Source organism: Bos indicus x Bos taurus, chromosome 25 (genome assembly GCF_003369695.1).
Source record: "Bos indicus x Bos taurus breed Angus x Brahman F1 hybrid chromosome 25, Bos_hybrid_MaternalHap_v2.0, whole genome shotgun sequence".
NCBI classification, from domain to species: domain Eukaryota; kingdom Metazoa; phylum Chordata; class Mammalia; order Artiodactyla; family Bovidae; genus Bos; species Bos indicus x Bos taurus.
In genome coordinates, this window is record NC_040100.1 from 31,767,620 (window position 1) to 31,786,459 (window position 18,840).

At 47.9% G+C, this 18,840-nt stretch overlaps 1 protein-coding gene and 1 pseudogene across 2 annotated transcripts in view; one reads left to right on the top strand and one right to left on the bottom strand.

Moving 5' to 3' along the window:
• Nucleotides 1-18,840, bottom strand: part of SNX29 (sorting nexin 29) — a 600,629-nt gene that overhangs the window by 530,631 nt on the left and 51,158 nt on the right. For both annotated transcript variants that reach the window (XM_027527872.1, XM_027527873.1), the window contains one exon: nucleotides 46-226. In XM_027527872.1, coding sequence (XP_027383673.1) covers nucleotides 46-226 — 181 coding nt within the window. The remainder of the gene's footprint in view (nucleotides 1-45; nucleotides 227-18,840) is intronic.
• Nucleotides 10,576-11,054, top strand: LOC113883833 (annotated as a pseudogene).

The following is an 18,840-nucleotide window of genomic DNA, read 5'->3' on the forward strand; positions in this document are numbered from 1 at the left end:
ACCCCCAGCCCCGGGGGCACCCACTCCCCCACCCTGCCCGGGTACCTGAGCCGGCCGCGGTCAGCCAGGAGCATGTGCAGGTAGCGCTCCAAGGAGTTCTCGTTGAGGGCGCAGCGCAGCCAGGCGCGGCCGCGGCCCACGTCCGAGGCGATGTGGCGCAAGGCGTGGAAGCGCTGCAGCTCGTGCTTGCTGAGCACCTCCTTCACGTAGAACCAGAACACGGGCTCTGTGGAGACAGGGGACCACACCGTGGGGCGCACATCGCGTCCAGAGGAGCATCCAGGGGCCGTGTTGATGGTGGTAGAAGACTTATTTCTTAGCACGGAAAAGGAAGATACCGGAGAGTATACCCAAAATAAACGTAACCCCCCCTACCCAGGGAATTCCCTGGCAGTCCAGTGGTCAGGACTCAGGGCTTTCACTTCCGTGGGCCTCGGTTCGATCCCTGGTCAGGAAACTAAGATCCCACAAGCTTCTTGGTGCAGGAAAAAAAAAAATGACCTGATCACCATCCAGAGGTGATCACTGTTAACATTTTCAAATCAATCTCTTTGCCTGCACTTTGCTTTTTTTCTACAAAACTGACATCTGTGATAGCTGAATTGTGACTCCCAAAGATAACCACATCATAAGCCCTGGAACCTGGACATCTTACCTTACACGGCACAAGGGACTCTGTAGCTGTGACTAAATTCAGGATCTTGAGATGGGGTGACTACCCTGGATAGTCTCTCTGGGCCTGACATAACCACAGGTATCTTTAAAAGAGGTAGGGGGAGGGCTTCCCTGGTGGTTCAGTGGTAAAGAAGCCACCTGCCAATCAATGCAGGGCACATGGGTTGGATCCCTGGTCCGGCAAGATCCCACATGCCTTGGAGCAGCTAAGCCCATGCGCCACAACCACTGAGCCTGTGCTCTAGAGCCTGGAACCAAAACCAGTGAGCCCACATGCTTCAGCTACTGAAGCCCACTCACCCAAGAGCCCGTGCCCCCCAACAAAAGAACCCACGGCAATGAGAAGCCCGTGCACAACGAAGAGCAGCCCCTGTGCTCCACAACTAGAGAAAGCCTGTGCATAGCAACGAAGACCCAGCACAGCCAAAAACAAAAATAAATAATAAAATTTGTACAGAAAAGAGGGGTGGGGAGGGAGATCTGAGGCAGAAGGGAAGGCAGCAGCATGACCAGAGAAGCAGAGCCTGGAGTGATGCGGCCACAGCCAAGGAATGCTGGAAACTGCTAGAAGCCACCAGAAGCTGCCAGAAGCCGGAAGAGGCAAGGAACAGATCCTGCCCGGGAGCCTCCAGAAGGCACCAGCCCTGCCATCGCCTTGCCTTTAGCCCAGTGAGACTGACTCTGGACTTCTGCCCTCCATAGATGTAGGAAAATTAATTCGTGTTGTTGTAAGCCACAAAGTTTGCAATAATTTGTTGGAGCAGCAGCAGCAAGAAATTAACATATCGTCATACTGTGTGCTGTATATGTATGTGTGTGCGCTCAGTCACTTCAGTCACGTCTGACTCTCTGTGACCCTATGGACTGTAGCTCGCCAGGTTCCTCTGTCCATGGGATTCTCCAGGCAAGAATACTGGAATGGGCTGCCATGCCCTCCTCCAGGGGACACGTGTACATGTGTGTGTGTATGTGTATATATATATATACACATACACACACACACACACACACCACACATTCGTAGCTTTGTATCTGGACTTGTTTCTTTCCTTGTCTAGATCATGGGCATTTTCTCCGTAACATTTGAAGATCTTTGGAAACATGATTTTCGATGGCTCCCCAGTTAAACATAATTTATTTCATGACTGCTGGGAACATAATACAATGCCAATTTTCCCCGTGTAGTGATTTGAACATCCCTGTGCATAACTAACCGTCCTCATTTCTAGTTCCTTCAGGGAGATTTCTGTATGTCTAATAATAGGAACAGATTTAAGGCTTTAAGGGAAAGCTAAGAAGTGTGTCTTTATCCATAAAATAGTCACCACGTCGCTTCACATCCTGCCTTTTTTGTCCATACACACACAGATTTTTTTCATAGGTGTTATTCTAGTATATACCTAATTTTGTGACCAACCTTTACTTAATAGTAGTTCATCAATACTTTTCAATGCTGTCAATAATAATAACAGCAACAACAGGGACAGACACTGCTACTTATTGAGCATTAAGTACGTACCAGCCACTGCACTCCACACTTTTCATCTAACCTCAGTCCTCTCAACTACCACTGCTGTCTCCATGTCAAAGACAAGGCTGAGACCCAGCCAAGTGAAGTAACCGGCCCAGTGATACACAGTTATAAGTGGGACAGCAGAAAAGGACCTCAGAGCTGTCTCACTGTGAACCACGTCATCAAACCATCTTGCAAAGTGAGGGGGGCTCCCCTCCTTGAAAAGGATCGTGTTCACAATTGCTTGATGGATTCCAACCCAGGAGCTAAACAGACTCACGGACCCCTCTGAGAAGGTGACAAGATCTTTGAACCTTCCTTCCAGAAGGATGTGAATACGCACATCTCCATAAACTGGACACCAGGCTGACAAGCTGAGTCTAAGATTGCAATTTAGCTCAGGGAGCACAGACTGCCTTCTTCCTGGGAGCCATGAGCTGGGCGAAGCTATGGGCCCCCAGGTAGACAAGAAGGACGTGTCCCTAACAAGCTTCTGGTCTCGTGGGCAGGACAACAGGTGAGGAGGTCTTCAGGGGAATGCCTCTGGGCAGATCCCTCAAGCATGCTAAGCTTCAGACTCCTCTCTCTTAACAGAAGCCCCCAAGTGTAGACTCCCCCAGGGTTTCTGGAGTAACTGGAGAAAAGGGAGATAAAACACTGAGCGTGACGTCCAGCCCATGGTGACCAACCACTGTTTGCTAAAGAATTACCTTCTTATCCGAGAACATACAGGTTGTTTCCTCTTTTCCTTTTTCTTTTCACGGCATCTAAATGTGTACATACGCACACGTGTGTGTGTGCATTCGTGGATCAAGTCAATCTCTGAAATCATTTCAAAGAAACATCCCAAGAAGGACTGGTAAAACCACCAGCAGAGTGGATCACTCAGAATGCCTTCTCTCAATCCCTAAATGCCAAACTAACCCCCTTCTGAAACCCACTAGTTACTTCTTTAAAATTTTAACTCAGTTGCAGCATGTGAGATCCAGTTCCCTGACCAGAGATCAAACCTGTGCCCCCTGCATTGGGAGCATGGAGTCTCAGCCACTGGACCACCAGGAAAGTCCCCCGAAACCCATTAGATCAGTCCAAACCACACAAATGCATAACTTTTCTTTTAACACGTTTCCTATTTAAAAGTTAAAATTTTTTCTTTTAAAAAAAATTGGCCTAGGCAGCAAAGTGTTGCATGAAATCACTCTGTGTCAGTGTCTGTACATAAAGATAGAATAAAGTGAAGGAAGGCTTCTACTTGAAGCCTTTCTCAGAAACCAAGACAGGACATTTGCTGAGAGTATTGGGGCCAGCCGGCCAGCCAGCCAATAACTTGCATCGTAACCCACCAGACAACCATCAGTACATCCAGCATGACTTCAGTCCAGAGACTCTCATCTGCATCCTGTCTTTTCTGAAAACTGCAGTCACCTCCCTCTGACCTTGAAAACACACGAAACACTTCAAGGCGTGTTTTCATCTTTCCATTTCTAAATTGCTTACCACTCCGGAATCCTTCTAAAGCTCGCCTGAATGATGCGGCTGCTGATCATCAATATCCCAGCAGGGCTCCGCTCCCACTGCCAGAATTAATGTGGTCTACTTAAAGCGCAGCTCACCTGCCACTTAACACTGCGGTGTCCATAATTTAATTGGGGCGTATACACTGATTGCTTACTGCTCCAAACCGGAGGCTGATTCCAAAAGCAGGTGAGGGCTTCTGGTTCTCCCAGCTCCTGAAAGCCATCTGCTGACAAGAACAGGAGCCAGGAGGGGAGCACTAAGGTGAGCTACCTGGGGGTCCCTGCTGACAGGATGACAGAGGATTTTTGCAAAATTTCAACACTAACCAATGCCAATTCAAAGAATGCACTTTGGCAGACAAAAACCCTGGCTCAAATTCTAGTTCAGGCCTTGCGTGACCCTGGGCGACTTATTCTGTCCTTCATTTTCCTCATCTGTAAAATGGGGATTACTACCTGCCTTTGAGGTTTGAGATGAGGGGGAGAAAACTGAGAAAATAAAGCATGTGTATGAAGTACTTCACGGCCAAGACAGGCGAAGAGCAAGCCTTGCCCTTTCCTCTGGCCCGTGTGCCTCTCTTTCCCAGGGGATCTGTGTTCCATTCGCTTCTCTGTAAGGTGCCTTTAGCGCTACAGGGCTCGGCAGGTGACCCGGGCTGAGCAACCACCTGGCCACAGCAGGGCGGGCGCCTCAAATCACCTTACTCAGCGCCCCCTCGTTCTGGCCCTGCTTGACATTTTGTATGACTTTTGTGTGACCTTCGTGTGATGGAGTCTTTTCTGTGTTTTCATTTTTTTAATATTATATAAAAATATGATTGATCTTGATTGCTGAGGGTTTTTGGAGCTCCCTGCAATTCTTTGCCTAAAGTGAGTATTCCCCTGGTCCCAGCCCTAGACCAGTGGGCCCTCCCCACAACTCTACCTGAACCACTAGAAGAGAGGCCTTGTCTCTTTTCAGAGTGAAGTCAGCAGACAACAACTGAAGGGCCAGATTCAGCAGCCCCATCAATGTGTGTGCAAATAAAGTTTTATGGGAATGCAGTCACGGGCATTTGTTTACAAGTCGTCTGTAGCTGCGTTCCTGCTACAAAGGCAGAGCTGCTACAAAAACTTACAGCCCACAAAGCCTGAAGTACTGTACTCGCTATTCGATCCCTTAAGGAAGAAGTTTGCTAACTTCTGTGCTAGAGGCAGGAACTCTTCATAGTCATGTCAATCTGGAGCTTCCTGGGGCCACTGTACCCTCTCATGTAGAGTGGCCCACCCAGAGAAGTGGTGATGAGAGAGATCCAGGGACAGACGTGGGGGATGCTGAGCCCCTGAATCCGGCTCCACCCCTAGTTTTCTTATTTACTGAAGTCAGGAAGTGCCCTTTTCTGCTTCGGGCTGTCTGCGAGTCTGGCTGTCACTTGCAACTAGAAGAAGCCTAATGCAGGGAGCATGGGCATGTTCTTCAATCACCTGACAATCATTTCAGGGGGACCCACAACATGGCAGGCTCTGGGGGGGGGGTGGGGATATCCCTCAAAATTAAACAAGAAACAGGGCCTCCTGCAGCAGTCCAGTGGTTAAGACTCTGCCTTCCCATGTAGGGCGCGCGAGTTCAACCCCTGGTGGAGGAATTAAGGTCCACATGCTATGGGGTATGACCGAAAACCTTAAAAATAAAATTAAAATAAACAAACAAACAAAAAAAGCACCACTCAACAAAAAACAGAAAACACAGAGACAAGGAGCTAGGCTCCCCGTAAACAACAAAGGACAATTCAGTCTGGAGGTACAGACAGCTGGTTGGAAGGCTCTGTCGTGGGCAGAACACCCACCCTCCTGGCCTTCGCCTCACTGTCTCAGGGCACTGTCACCTCTCTGCTATCGTTCACTCACTCAGTCGGGTCCGACTCTTTGCAACCCCAGGGACTGCAGCACGCCAGGCTTCCCTATCCTTTACTATCTCCCGGAGTTTGCTCAAACTCATGACCATTGAGTCGGTGATGCCACCCAGCTATCTCATCCTCTGTCGCCCCCTCCTCCTCTTGCCCCCAATCTTTCCCAGCATCAGGGTCTTTTCCAGTGAGTCAGCTCTTCGCATCAGGTGGCCACTCTGGGCCTCGCATTCACAACGGGAACAGAAGAAAGAGGTTAAGATAAAGCCAGCTCTATTACCTCGTTTTTTTCAGACAAGGATAAATGCACACAAGAGAGTGAAGAACATGTCAAGACTGGCTAAACCGCTCATGAGCTTTGACCTAGAGAAGGACACCCCACAGCCCCAAGCACAATCAGGGCTATAATAAGCCAAAGAAAAGAGGGATGGATTTTTCAGTAGGAAGCCAACAGAATCAGCCATACATAGTATCAACCATTCCAGGAACAAAAGGCAAGCCAAGCGCTTCCACGTTTCCACCTGAGACCTGGGTGACCACAGGCATCCTCAAAGCCCGCTCACACCTCGGTGAGCCTGACGACAAGACACAAGTTCACTGGCAAAGCCGAGTTTCCAATGAGGGGCCGTGGCTTTCTCACTTGGCCGTGATTCAATCAGCCACAAGGCTGCCTCCTGGAACTAGAACACAGGGACTGAGCTTTGACCACGAAGAACACATGCTAAAGACTCATACAAAACATGTAAACTTGAAACTTTTTTGCTCTCTTAAATTGTAGCAAAACATGCATAATAAAATACCACCTTAACCATTTCAAGTGTATAATTCAGTGACATGAAATACATTCACAAAGTCATGCAACCACCACCACTCTCCATTTCCAGAACTTTTCATCACTGAAACAGAAACCTCACAGCCATTAAACACTAACACTCTCCCCATCCTCCCTCCCATATCCCGCCCCCCGTAAACCTCTATTCCACATACTTTCTCTATGAATTTGACTATTCTAGATTCTACGTATAAGTGGAATCACACCACATGTGATCTTTTGTGTCTGACAACTCTCACTTAGTATGTTTTTAAGGCTCATCCATGTTATAGTAAGTAGCAGCGTGTCTTCTTATGACTGAATACTATTCCATTATAAATAGTATGGGCTTCCCAGATGGCTCCATCGTGAAGAGTCTGCCCGCCAATGCAGGCAATGCAGATTTGATTCCTGGGTTGGGGAGATCCCCTGGAGAAGGGAATGGCAGCCCACTCCAGTATTCTTGCCTGGAGAATCCCATGGACAGAGGAGCCTGGTGGGGCACAGTCCCTAGGGCTGCAAGAGTCAGACACGACTCAGTGGCTGAGCACAAACATACTTAGAGTAAACACCACACTTCGTTATCCATTCACCTGTCGATGCACGTTTGGGTTCTCGTTTCTTCGTTTTGGCTCCTGTGAATAACCCTGCTATGAATATTTGTGATTCCCTGCTTTCAGTTTTTTTAGGTCTGCATCTAGGAATAGAATTGCAGGATTGTTTGGTAAATCTGTGCTTAATTTTTTGAGAAGCCATCAAAGTATTTTCCACATTGGCTATACCGTTTTACATTCTGAAACTGAAATTAACTCTGCGATTAAATTCCCTTTCAGTTAGGAAAACAAACTTGCCAGTAAAGGCAACTTAGCCACTGTCCTGTTTTTTGTTTTTTTTTCAATTGTAGTAAAATTCACTGAATATAAAATTCAGCATTTTAAAGTGTATAATTCAGAACTTGATGCATTTTTAAAGAATAAATAAACACACAATGATCTGAGATTGCTTTTGAAGACTTCGGGAGATTTAAACGTAAACATCCCTACTGACTCTAAAGAACAAGCACCAATTATCTTGGTGGGGGTGAACGGAAATTACAGAAATAAAGCAAGGAAAGGAGGGTGAACTGGCACTTACTGCCCAGACGGGACCTGGCTGCCTCTCCCTCTCCCTCTCCGCCTCACCTCATCCCACTCTCGCTGTCACTCACCCTGCGACAATCCCCCGGGTCTCCTGGCCGCTCACCAACAAGCCAAGCTTGCTCCATCCCAGGGCCCACCCAGTCACAAAATCAGAAACCACATGAGCTAGCCCACTGAAGGAGCTTCACATAAGACATCTGTTACAGAGACCGTGGAAGCCAAAAAGCGAATAGGAGATACCGAGGGAACCCAGAGACAACCGACGTCAGACATCCAAACCGTTTTGGACTTCACGGGTGGTCCAGTGGTTAAGAACTCCATGCTCCCAATGTGAGGGGCACAGCCAGTGCGGGGGGACACGGGTTCGATTCCTGGTCGGGGAAGATCCTGCATGCCATGTGTCGTGGCCAAAACAAAAAAGGACCCAACCCTAGAGCCAGAGGAACCAAAGGCGGTACCAGGTGACGCTACCGTGGCTGTGGGTACCAGCTGGACTGTGGCAGAGGGACCAAGGGGTAAAGTCGGGGAACTGGCAGCAGAGGGGGGACCTCCACGGACCACAGGAAGCACTCAGTGCTAGAGATGCCCCCACCCCCAATCAAGCTGCTTCCCTGTCCTCTCACCTGCCCCCCGCACCACCACCTCCCACCGAAAGGATGGGCGAGGAGGCCTGGGAAACAGAACTTGCATGGGAAGGCAGGGAGTCAACTGGAGAGCAAACACACGACTGACTGCTGCAGGAGTGTGTGTGTGTGTGTGTGTGTGTGTGTGTGTGTGGTGTGGGTGTGTGTGTGTGGGTGTGTGTGTGTTTTAGGCAAGAAAAAAAATTTTTTTTAATTTTAATTGGAGGCTAATTACTTTACAATATTGTGGCGGTTTTTGCCATACATTGAACTTGTTGAACCACCTGGGATTCCTTCTCGCAATAACAGGACGGCTAACCCCCTCCCTTCCTTTGGGCTCTATTCTAATGTCCCCATCTGACTACTCTATAAAGAAGAGGAAAACATCCACCATGGCAGACTGCTGGTGGCTCATCTAACTCTGTCCTCGCTTCCACCTGAACCCACAGACGGACCACACGTCCCAGCCTGCTCCACGGGGGCAACGTGCCTCACAGGTGCCGCCTCTCCCTGGCGCCCTCCTCACTCATCTCTGGGGGCTGTCTGGCCCTGGGAGCAGCTGGCGTCTGGGTTCCCAGCCCTAACACCTCAGCCCGGCACAGCTGGCCCTTGTCCACATGACACAGGGGTCCACGTGGCACCTCCTTCATGCTCCCAGTGGGAACATCCTCCAGCACTTCCCAAACCTGTGCCCCGCCTTCCTCTAGGGGTGTACTCCATACTCCGTGCAAGATCCATTTTCACACTGACAGGGTGAAGGACCCACGGAACCAATAGACTGGATAATAACTCTAAACTGGCAACTCTGAGCCCAGGTTTGAGCCTTTTGGAAAAAAAAAAAACTATTTACTTGGCAGCATCAGGTCTTAGTTGTGGAATGCTGCTGCTGCTGCTGCTGCTAAGTCGCTTCAGTTGTGTCCGACTCTGTGCGACCCCATAGACGGAAGCCCACCAGGCTCCTCTGTCCAAAGGATTCTCTAGGCAAGAACACTGGAGTGGGTTGCCATTTCCTTCTCCATGGTTGTGGCATGTCGGATCTTAATTCCCCAACCAGGGATCAAACCCACATCCCCTGCACTGGAAGGCAGATTCCCAGCCGCTGGACCACCAGGGAAGTCTCCGAGTCTGAGACTTAACATACCGGACATCAAGATTAAACACCTCTGAAACAGCCAGAGGTCCCCTCCGGCCAAGAGGCACCAGTCTGGCTACAGCAGATCCTAATATGTGCGTGCTAAGTTGATCAGTCATGTCCAACTCTTTGTGACCCCATCGTCTGTAGCCTGCCAGGCCCCTCTGTCCATGGGACTCTTCAGACAAGAATATTGGAGTGGGTAGCCATTCCCTTCTCCAGGGGATCTTCCCGACCCAGGAATCAAACCCGTGTCTCTTACGACTCTTGCATTAGCAGGCAGGTTCTTTACCACTAGCACCACCAGGGAAACCCCAGATCCTAATATCCTGGGGCAGTTGTGTTCCCCTTTCTAAGTGGCCACTGGCCCAAGCCCTCAGCCACCCCAGCAGTCAAGGACCCTCCCCAGGACTCCGTGGACACTGCCTGAATCTAGCATCTCACTGGTTAACAGCTCACCCATGGGGCAGCACACTGGCTCCCTCCCTAAGGCCAGCATTTCCCCTCCAGCTGCTGAACATTTTTATTGCCAATCTGGACATCTTCTCTGCCCCTTCGGCAAACATCCTCCCAATGTCTCTTTCACCAGACCTAGCTGATTTGCAAGTTTTCGAATTCACCAGAGAAATAAAAACAGGGAACTGAAAACATGACGGGATGGAAGGCTGGGTAGGGTGGACTTCCCCTCACAGTCAGAAGGAGGGGCCCAGGGCTCTCCTGGCACAGGCGGCTTCCTCCACAAATAATTTTCTACAGAAATGAAATTGTTACCCACGGTGACGTGGTGAAGCAAAATATAAACTCAGATTTGATTTAAATGCAATCAACCATTTTCAAAAATCCCCACCGAGGATCACGGGAGTTGGTTTCTCTAATTTTAGAGTTGGGGGTATATTAATACCACCTGCTTTCAACTGTGAAGATGCACAGACAGAAGGGGCGGGGCTTGGCACCCCAGGAGAATGAGCAGCAAGACCTGAAGTCTGGGTCCTCCAGTCATTATTCCGAATGCAGTCTTTCTATGGCCAGGTCCTTCTAGTACACCGGAGCTGCAATGTGAGCAAGAATGGACCCAGCCCAGGACCACCGAGAGAGGGAGACAAGAAAACAGGTGGCATCATACTGAGGACTCAGGACTACTGGGGGGCGTAGGGCGGGGCGGCTGGCAGGAGCCAAGGGGGGGGCACTGTCAGGCTGAACTGGTGGGGAGCTCGTGAATGACTTTGAGAGATATCTGAAACTTCAAGAGAGAAGAGATCAAAACCACCATGAGATATCACCTGGCAGCTGGCAGAATGGCTACCACCAGAAAGAACACAAATAGCTCTTGGGCTCAGACGTAAGTGGTGGCAACCTGGCGAAATGCACCAAGGAGGTCAGAATCATGAGCAAATACGGGGCCCGTCACGATGCCTCCCTCAGGAAGACGGTGAAGAAGACCGACACCAGCCAGCACGCCAAGCACACCTGCTCCTTCTGTGGCAAAACCAAGAAGAGACGAGCCGTGGGCACTCGGCACTGCGGTTCCTGTGTGAGAACAGCAGCTGGTGGTGCCCGGACCTTCACCACCACCTCTGCCGTCACAGTCAAGGCTGCATCAGAAAGAAGACTAAGGAGCTGAAGGACCAGGAGAAGCAGCACCGGATAGTGTTGTTAGCTTCCCAGGTGGCGCTAGTGGTAAAGAACCCGGCTGCCCATACGGGAGATGCAAAGGACAGTGGGTTCGATCCTTGGGTCAGGAAGATCCCCTGAAGAAGGAAATGGCAACCCACTCCAGTATTCTTCCCAGGAGAATTCCATGGACAGAAGAGCCTAGTGGGCTACAGTCCATGGGGGCGCAAAGAATCAGACACAACTGAGCAACTAATACTTTCACTTTTAGCCTATAATAAATAGGTTAATTTATGTAACAAAATGTTAAAACACACACACACAAGTAACAATGTTGGTGAAGACATGGAGAAATTGGAACTCTTATGTGTTATGGAGAAACTGGAACTCTTGTGCATTGCTGGTGGGAATTTTAAAAGCATCCAGTATGGAAAACAGTATGGTGGCTCTTCAAAAAACTAAACGTAGAATTACCATGTGATCCAGCCATCTACTTAAGCTTGAACAATTATTTGTACACCCATGTTCACGGCTGCACTTTTCACAATAGCCAATAAGCAGAAGTAACCCATTGACAGATGAGTGGATAAACAAAGAGTGCTCTATCCATGCAATGGATTATTACCTAACCTTAAAAGAGAAGGCAATGCTGACACACGCTACAAATGCATGAACCTGGAAGACATTATGCTAAGTGAAATAAGCCAAATACAAAAGCACAAATACTAACTGACTTTACTTATATGAAGGACCTAAAGTAATCACATTCATAGAGACATAGATTGGTGGTTGCCAGGGGCTAGGGGAAGGTAAATGGAGAGTTGTTATTTAATAGGGGAGGCGTTTCAATTTGGGAAGATGAAAAGGTTCTGAAGATGGATGGTGGTGATGGCTGTATAATGTGAATGCACTCAATGCCTTTTAACTGTACACTTAAAAATGGTTAAAATGGACATTTTAATGGTGTGGATACTTTTTTGATCTTTTCAAGGAGATCAAACCAGTCCATCCTAAAGGAAATCAGTCCTGAATATTCATTGGAAGGACTCATGCTGAAGCTAAAGCTCTAATACTTTCACCTGATGCGAAGAACTGAGAGACTGGAAAAGACCCTGATGCTGGGAAAGACTGAAGGCAGAGCAGAAGGGGATAACAAAGGATGAGATGGTTGCATGGCATCACCAACTCAATGGACATGAGTTTGAGCAAGCTCTAGGAATTGGTGATGGACAGGGAAGCCTGCAGTGCTGCAGTCCATGGGGTCGCAAAGAGTCGGACACGACTGAGCGACTGAACTTTATGACAATTTTTAAAAGATAAAGAGAAAAAATAGAAGTTTGAGCAGCTGCAGGGGAAGGAGGAGGCTGGGAGGAAGCCCGAGGGCTGGCCAGGGGACCTGGGTGAAGGGCAGAGCCATGCACTAAGCAGGGAGCACAGGAGCAAACATGGGGGTGAGGGTAGGGATGACGACTCAGTCATGTAGACTCTCACAAGCCCTTGGTACGTTCAAATGGAGACACTCAGGAGAAAGACCAGGAGTTGACCTGCGGGAGGCATAACTTAATCAACACATAGACAGCAATTTTCACCATGAAATTCAGACAGTATGTATAGAAATAAGAGTCAACAACAGAATCCAAGGATACATACGTGCTAAGTCACTTCAGTCATATCAGACTCTTTGCGACCCCATGGACTGCAGCCTACTAGGCTCCTCTGTCCATGGGATTCTCCGGGCAAGAACACGAGTGGGTTGCCATGTCCTCCTCCAGGGGACCTTCCCAACCCAGGGATCAAACCTAAGTCTCTTATGTATCCTGCTTTGGCAGGAAGATTCTGGGAAGCCCAATCCAAGTATAAGTAATATTTAATGTCTGAGGGTATAGAAGTGATATGCCAGGAAGGATCTTCAGAGAAGTAGAAAGTGTGCCAAGAGGTTGGGCCATGGCATTATAGAAGAGAGAAGACAAAGTGTCAAGGTCGGAGGTGACAAAGGCTGCTGAGCAAATAAGGAAAATTACATTTTAGTTTTACAAGACGGGCATCTCAATAATAAATGTGCCTCTGGTATGTTCAGAATCAGGCCTATCACCTTGAAACAGACTGCCAACACATAACCTGATGGTGATCTACAAGAACATCAAATTCCAAGGTAATGCCATTGAAATGCCACTTTTATAACTGAGTGGGTCCCCTCAAAATTCATCTATTGAAATTCTAACCCCCAAAGATGACAAGATTAGGATATGGGGCTTCGAGTGGACTTTGGTGATGAGGGTGGCACCCTCGTGAATGGGATTAAACGAGGCTCCTTCTAACACATGAGAGCACAGTGAGAAGGCACAGGCTATGAACCAGCAAAAGGAAGCAACTCGAGAGTGACCACGGCCCAAGGCACCTCAGGAATCGTGAGAAACAGTGCTGTGCACACTGAACAATCCCCTTCCTTCCCACCGAAGGATATTTACTGAGCATAATTTTATTGAAGAACCCATATACTTCTAGACACCATGCCAGGAGCTGGAAAGTCAGGAGGAAGTGAAACAGACACGGTGCCTGGCACGCCCAGCGCGCACCATCTAGCGGGGTAAATGGACCATAGACATCTGAACACAGTGTGGCAACAGGTTTTGGCGGCATCCTCTGACCTTTGTTCTCGAAGACAGGGCTTGGCACACTTTTGCTATAAAGAACGCGCTAATATCTACTTAAGACTTTATGGGCCACATGGCCTCAGTCACAACTTTTGCCTAAAAGCAGCCACAGACAGTAAACACATGAATGTTTGTGACTGTGTTCCAACAGAACTTCATTCACAAAAGCAGGAGGTGGGACGTGGTTTGCTGACCTTTACACTGAGTGATCCTAACTTACTCAATACTTACTGCTTAATGTACTCACAAGTTCAAACTGGGGTGATTGTGATATTTCAGAGAGTCCTCTTTCTGGAAACAATATGCCATTAAGAATAAAATCGGGAGCTTCAGGGAATTCTCTGGTGGTCCAGTGGCTAGGACTCCAGGTTCCCAATGCAACGGGGCCCAGATTTCATCCCTGGTGGGGGAACTAGAGCCCACATGCCTCAACCAGGACCACGAGCAGACAAATAAATAAAGTCAGGAGCTTTATTTAAAAGTCAGGAGAGCTTTTTTTTTGAAGTTGGGTGCTTCAGAATCACAATCATGTAGGCCTGAATAGAAATTCCAGCTCTGCTACTTTTGGCTCTGGTACATTAATGAAATTATTTCATTTCTTTGAGCCTCATTTTTTTTTTATCTGTAAAATGGGGATGCTGTCATTCACTCTGCATAATCATTTCAACAATAAAATGGAAAAATGAGCACAGTCTGACAAACCCCCTAGGTCACAGAGCTGCTCAACATGAGTCACCAGCAAACACTAAGAAAGCCAGGCCTGCGGTTCAAGGAAAGGAGCAGAAAACACCCAGGTGTCATTTCTAGGATGAACGTGTTTGAATGTGCTAATCACATCATTCCTCCCATTTCCAGCACACAGGCTCTGACTCTTCTTAAGTTGTCTTGCTTTTCTCTCTCATTTAAGTTAGGATGATTTTGGATACAAGTAAAAAGAAATCCAACTTAAAGTGCCTTAAAATATTAAGGAATTAATTATCTCACATAACACTAAGTCCAGGGTTGGTTGATTCGGTAGCTCAGTGACATTATCAGGGGCCAGGTATTTTCCATCGTTCTGAGATCCCATCCTGAGTGTACTGACTTTCGTCTTCAGACTTGTTCCATCCTCATAAGATCACTGCCACAGCTCCAAACATCACACAGGTCTCACACAACAACCCATGGCCATAAGATAAGCCTTTCTGTGTCTTCATTTAAATTGCAAGAGGCCTTCTCAGAAGCCTCTTGGCAGACCTCTCCTTCCTTCCCGTTGGTCAGGATTGCATCTCAGGCCTTCTCCTACATCAAGTACTAGCAGCGTGGAATTCGTTACAGCTGGCCTGATCTGATCCAGATTCACTCCCCCCGCAGCCAGCCTCAGGGCAGAAGCTGGTGGCCACCCAACGTTAGAACAAAGAGTTCTATTAGCAAGAAAGAAGGGGCTGTAGGGTGGGGAATTACCACTGTCTGTTGTAATTATTCATGCTCACTTGCATAACTGGAATGCAAAAGTTAAACAAACTGCAGGACCAGACTCAGAAAACACAGGTTCCTATCTCATCACCACAAATCAACAGTCTGAGCAAATAAACCCAGTCACTTGTCAAAGTCAGAGCCGACGACTCTACCAGGCACGGCAGGCTCTTATTTCTGGGGTCTGAATTCTAAAGGAGACACACCAAGTGACCTAATTCCAAGCTTCTCTGGGTCCTGTGTAACCCAACTCACTGGAGAGTCTATTTAAAGGGATCACAGTTTGGGATGCCCACCAAGGCACAGCTGAGCTGGCAGTGTGACTGCTTAGAGTAATGCTTACCTTACTAACATTTCATAGTGCGTAAAATGGGGAAAAACTCCCCAAGCTAAAAACAAAGAGAAATCTGAATGCTAAACTAAAATCAAAAACAAACAAAAGACACATCAGTCAGAATGGCTATTATCAAAAAAAAAATCTACAAACAATAAATGCTGGAGGGGGTGTGGAGGAAAGCAACCCCTCCTACAGTGTTGGTGGGAATGTAAATTGGTTACAGCCACTATGGAGAACAGTAGAGAGGTTCCTTAAAAAACTAAAAACAAAACTACCGTATGACCCAGTAATCCCACTACTGGGCACATACTGGGAGAAAACCGTAATTCAAAAAGACACACGCGCCCCAGTGCTCACTGCAGCATGGTTTACAACAGCCAAGACATGGAAGCAACTTAAATGTCCATCAGCAGAAGAGTGGATATAGAAGACGTGGTACCTATAGACAATGGACTATTACTCAACCATAAAAAAGAATGAAACAGTACCATCTGCAGAGACGTGGACAGACCTAGAGACTGTCATACAGAGTGAAGTATGTCAGCAAGAGAAAAACAAGTATCGTAAATTAACACTTATATGTGGAGTCTAGGAAAATGGTGTAGATGAACTTATTTGCAAAGCAGATATAGAGACAGATGTAGAGAACAAATGTATGGATATCAAGGCAGGGAGAGGGGTGGGATGAATTGGGAGACTGGGATTGACAAATATACACTACTATATGTAATAAAATAGATAACTTATGAGAACCTACTGTGTAACACAGGGGACTCGACTCAAGTTTCTGTGGTGACCTAAAAGGGAAGGAAGTCTAAAAAAGATGCATTATATGAATATGTATAGCTGATTCACTCTGCTGTGCAGAAGAAACTAAGACAACATTGTAAAGCAACTATACTCCAATAAAAATTAATTAAAAGAACAAACAAGACAAAAACACCTAACAGACAGCAAACTAGGGAACGGGAGATATACAATATATAGGTGGGGATTAAAATCATCACAAAGCGGAAGGAAAACTGCCTGCAGACTCCCTTTCCCAGACTACAGTTGATCCCAGGAGGAAATCCTGGTACCCGACTGGTATAAAGGTAACTGAGGATGGTCACGCACACATAAGGCACGCTGGGCCACGGGAAAAGCACACGGTGGCAGCACCATTCAAGGACACACCGTCAGCTACGGAAGACTCGCTTGAACCAGACCAACTTCCCCAGAAAAACAACAGCAACTGCAAAAGCCAGACTTGTTTTTAAAAAAAAAGAAAAGAAAACTGAAGTCCTAGGAGCTATGCAAAGATAGGAAAGACATGAGGAACTCGGATCCCAAAGAGAAGGGAAGTCTACAGACGTGAGTCCTAACTACATGGAGAGCCAGGTTTTGCTCTGAGGCTTTTGCCAACCACAGAGCAACTCTGGTGAGAAGAGGAGCTTTCAGAATTCCCACAGTCTTAAAAAAGAAAAAAAGGAGAAGAAGGAAAGAAAACACAGGTCAGGACCTGCAGATGCAGAAGGGCACTGGTAAGCACGTCAACTACGTCCCCCCAGAATTCAAGTCCACGCGGAGCCCCAGAATGTGACTATTTGGGGGAAGGCTCTAGGCAGATGTCATTAGTTGAGAGGCGGTATACCGCAGCCGGGGAAGGGGGAGGGCGCCTAGTCTGATACAACTGGTGTCCACCTGAGGAGAGGAGGGGACACAGAGGGACACGGTCACAAAGGAAAGAAGGCCATGTGAAGACACACCGCGATGGGAGCAGCAAAGCTGCAAGGCAAGGGGCTGCTGACAAGCACCGAGTGCCAGGAACACACCCTCCCCCAGAGCCTTCCAGAAGCGACCAACCCTGCAGACACCTAGATTTTGGACTCCTGGCCTCCAGACTGTGAAAAGGTAAATTATCCCTCTGTTGGTGAACCACCCATGGTGTGCAAATTTGCCATGGCAGCTCCAGGAAGCTGATATAAGCTGGAAACCCCAAAAAACTACACCCTGGAAATGCATGGGCCGTCACAAATACTAAAGCCCAGGTGTGAACCGGCTTGACCCTTTACTGGACTAAGTGGGTCTCCCTCTGCCCTAACTGTCTGAGAAGCAGCAATAAACCCTCTCTGAAGAAAGCGCCATCCCAAACTTCAAAGTATCTCTACCCTTGTTCACACACAACATCTGGCATCCAGTCGAAAATAACCAGATACCGTGCAAAAACAAGAGCGTATTCAAAAAGAAAACAAAAACAAAAAATAACGGACTTTCCGCTACAGCCCGGTGAGAAGGTTAACAAATCCTCGCCCTGAAAGCAATGATAAAGCTGAACAAATCTGACACAGATAATGGTTCCCACACTCCAGAAACTGGCTTCAGTGGCTTACCACCTGGGAGCGGTTTACTCTTGAAAACTGTTGAATTTCTGATAAGAAGAGGGGGAACAGTACTAACAGGACAAGGATAAACGGTGGCCAACATGCCATCTCGAGGGTCAGGGGCCACAGGGCAGGGCGCAGACTGCGGTGGATGAAGCACTTCCGGCCCACCGACAGAGGGTAGGGGTGCGGGGCCCCCAGCGGGGTCAACTGTCAACGTGGGCCCAAAGTCGCAGGTCCAGGTTCAAGAAAACCTACAAACCCATATCTCCACATAAGATCTCAAAATCTTTCAATGCTAGAATCTTAAAAACAAATTTTTAAACGCACTCTACAAAGGATTTCCCTGGCAGTCCAGGGTAAGACTTGACCTTCCAATGCAGGTGGTGCGGGTTCGAGCCCTGGTCAGGGAGCCTAGATCCCACATGCCTCAGGGGCCAAAAAACCAGAACATACACAAAATAAGTAGTATTGTAACAAATCAATTAAAAATCACACTATGCGAGGGCACCAACTTCCAAATTCAGCCCTACATGCAGCCGAACCCCCGACAACCAAACACAGCAGGCATGCCCCTGGTAGACTCTCAGCATTATCCCATTATTGTGATTTCCAACAATGTCACTTTGTTCAGTCATTACGCTGAAGTTCAGCTTTTCTCTCTTCATTTAGAAACAGAGCTAATGCAACAAGCCTTGTGGATTAATTCACCATTACTCATTCTCTCCTGTCACTTTCAATTAACAGAGCTGGAGAGGTCCACAGAAGAGCGATAACGGGCATCAGGCCGGCTGCCCGAGGAGGCAGGGAGCAGGGAAGAGCCAGGAATTTGACATGGGTCTGACCTGGGCTGGAATCCTCAGCTCTGCCATCTACCAGCTGTAGACGGGAACTTGGGCAACTTAGTAACTAACTTGAGACTCAGGGTCATCGTTTGAAAAGCAAGGACACCATCACCTACGCTGGAAAGTAACTGGCATGTTATCACCATGCACCAGCTCGGGCAGATCAATACCAAGGCCTCAAGCCCCCACCACAACCCTACGAGGCAGATCCTGCTACGATCTTTATTTTACACAAGAGGAAACAGAAGCTCAGAGAGAAGATGTCCCAGAGAGCTTGTG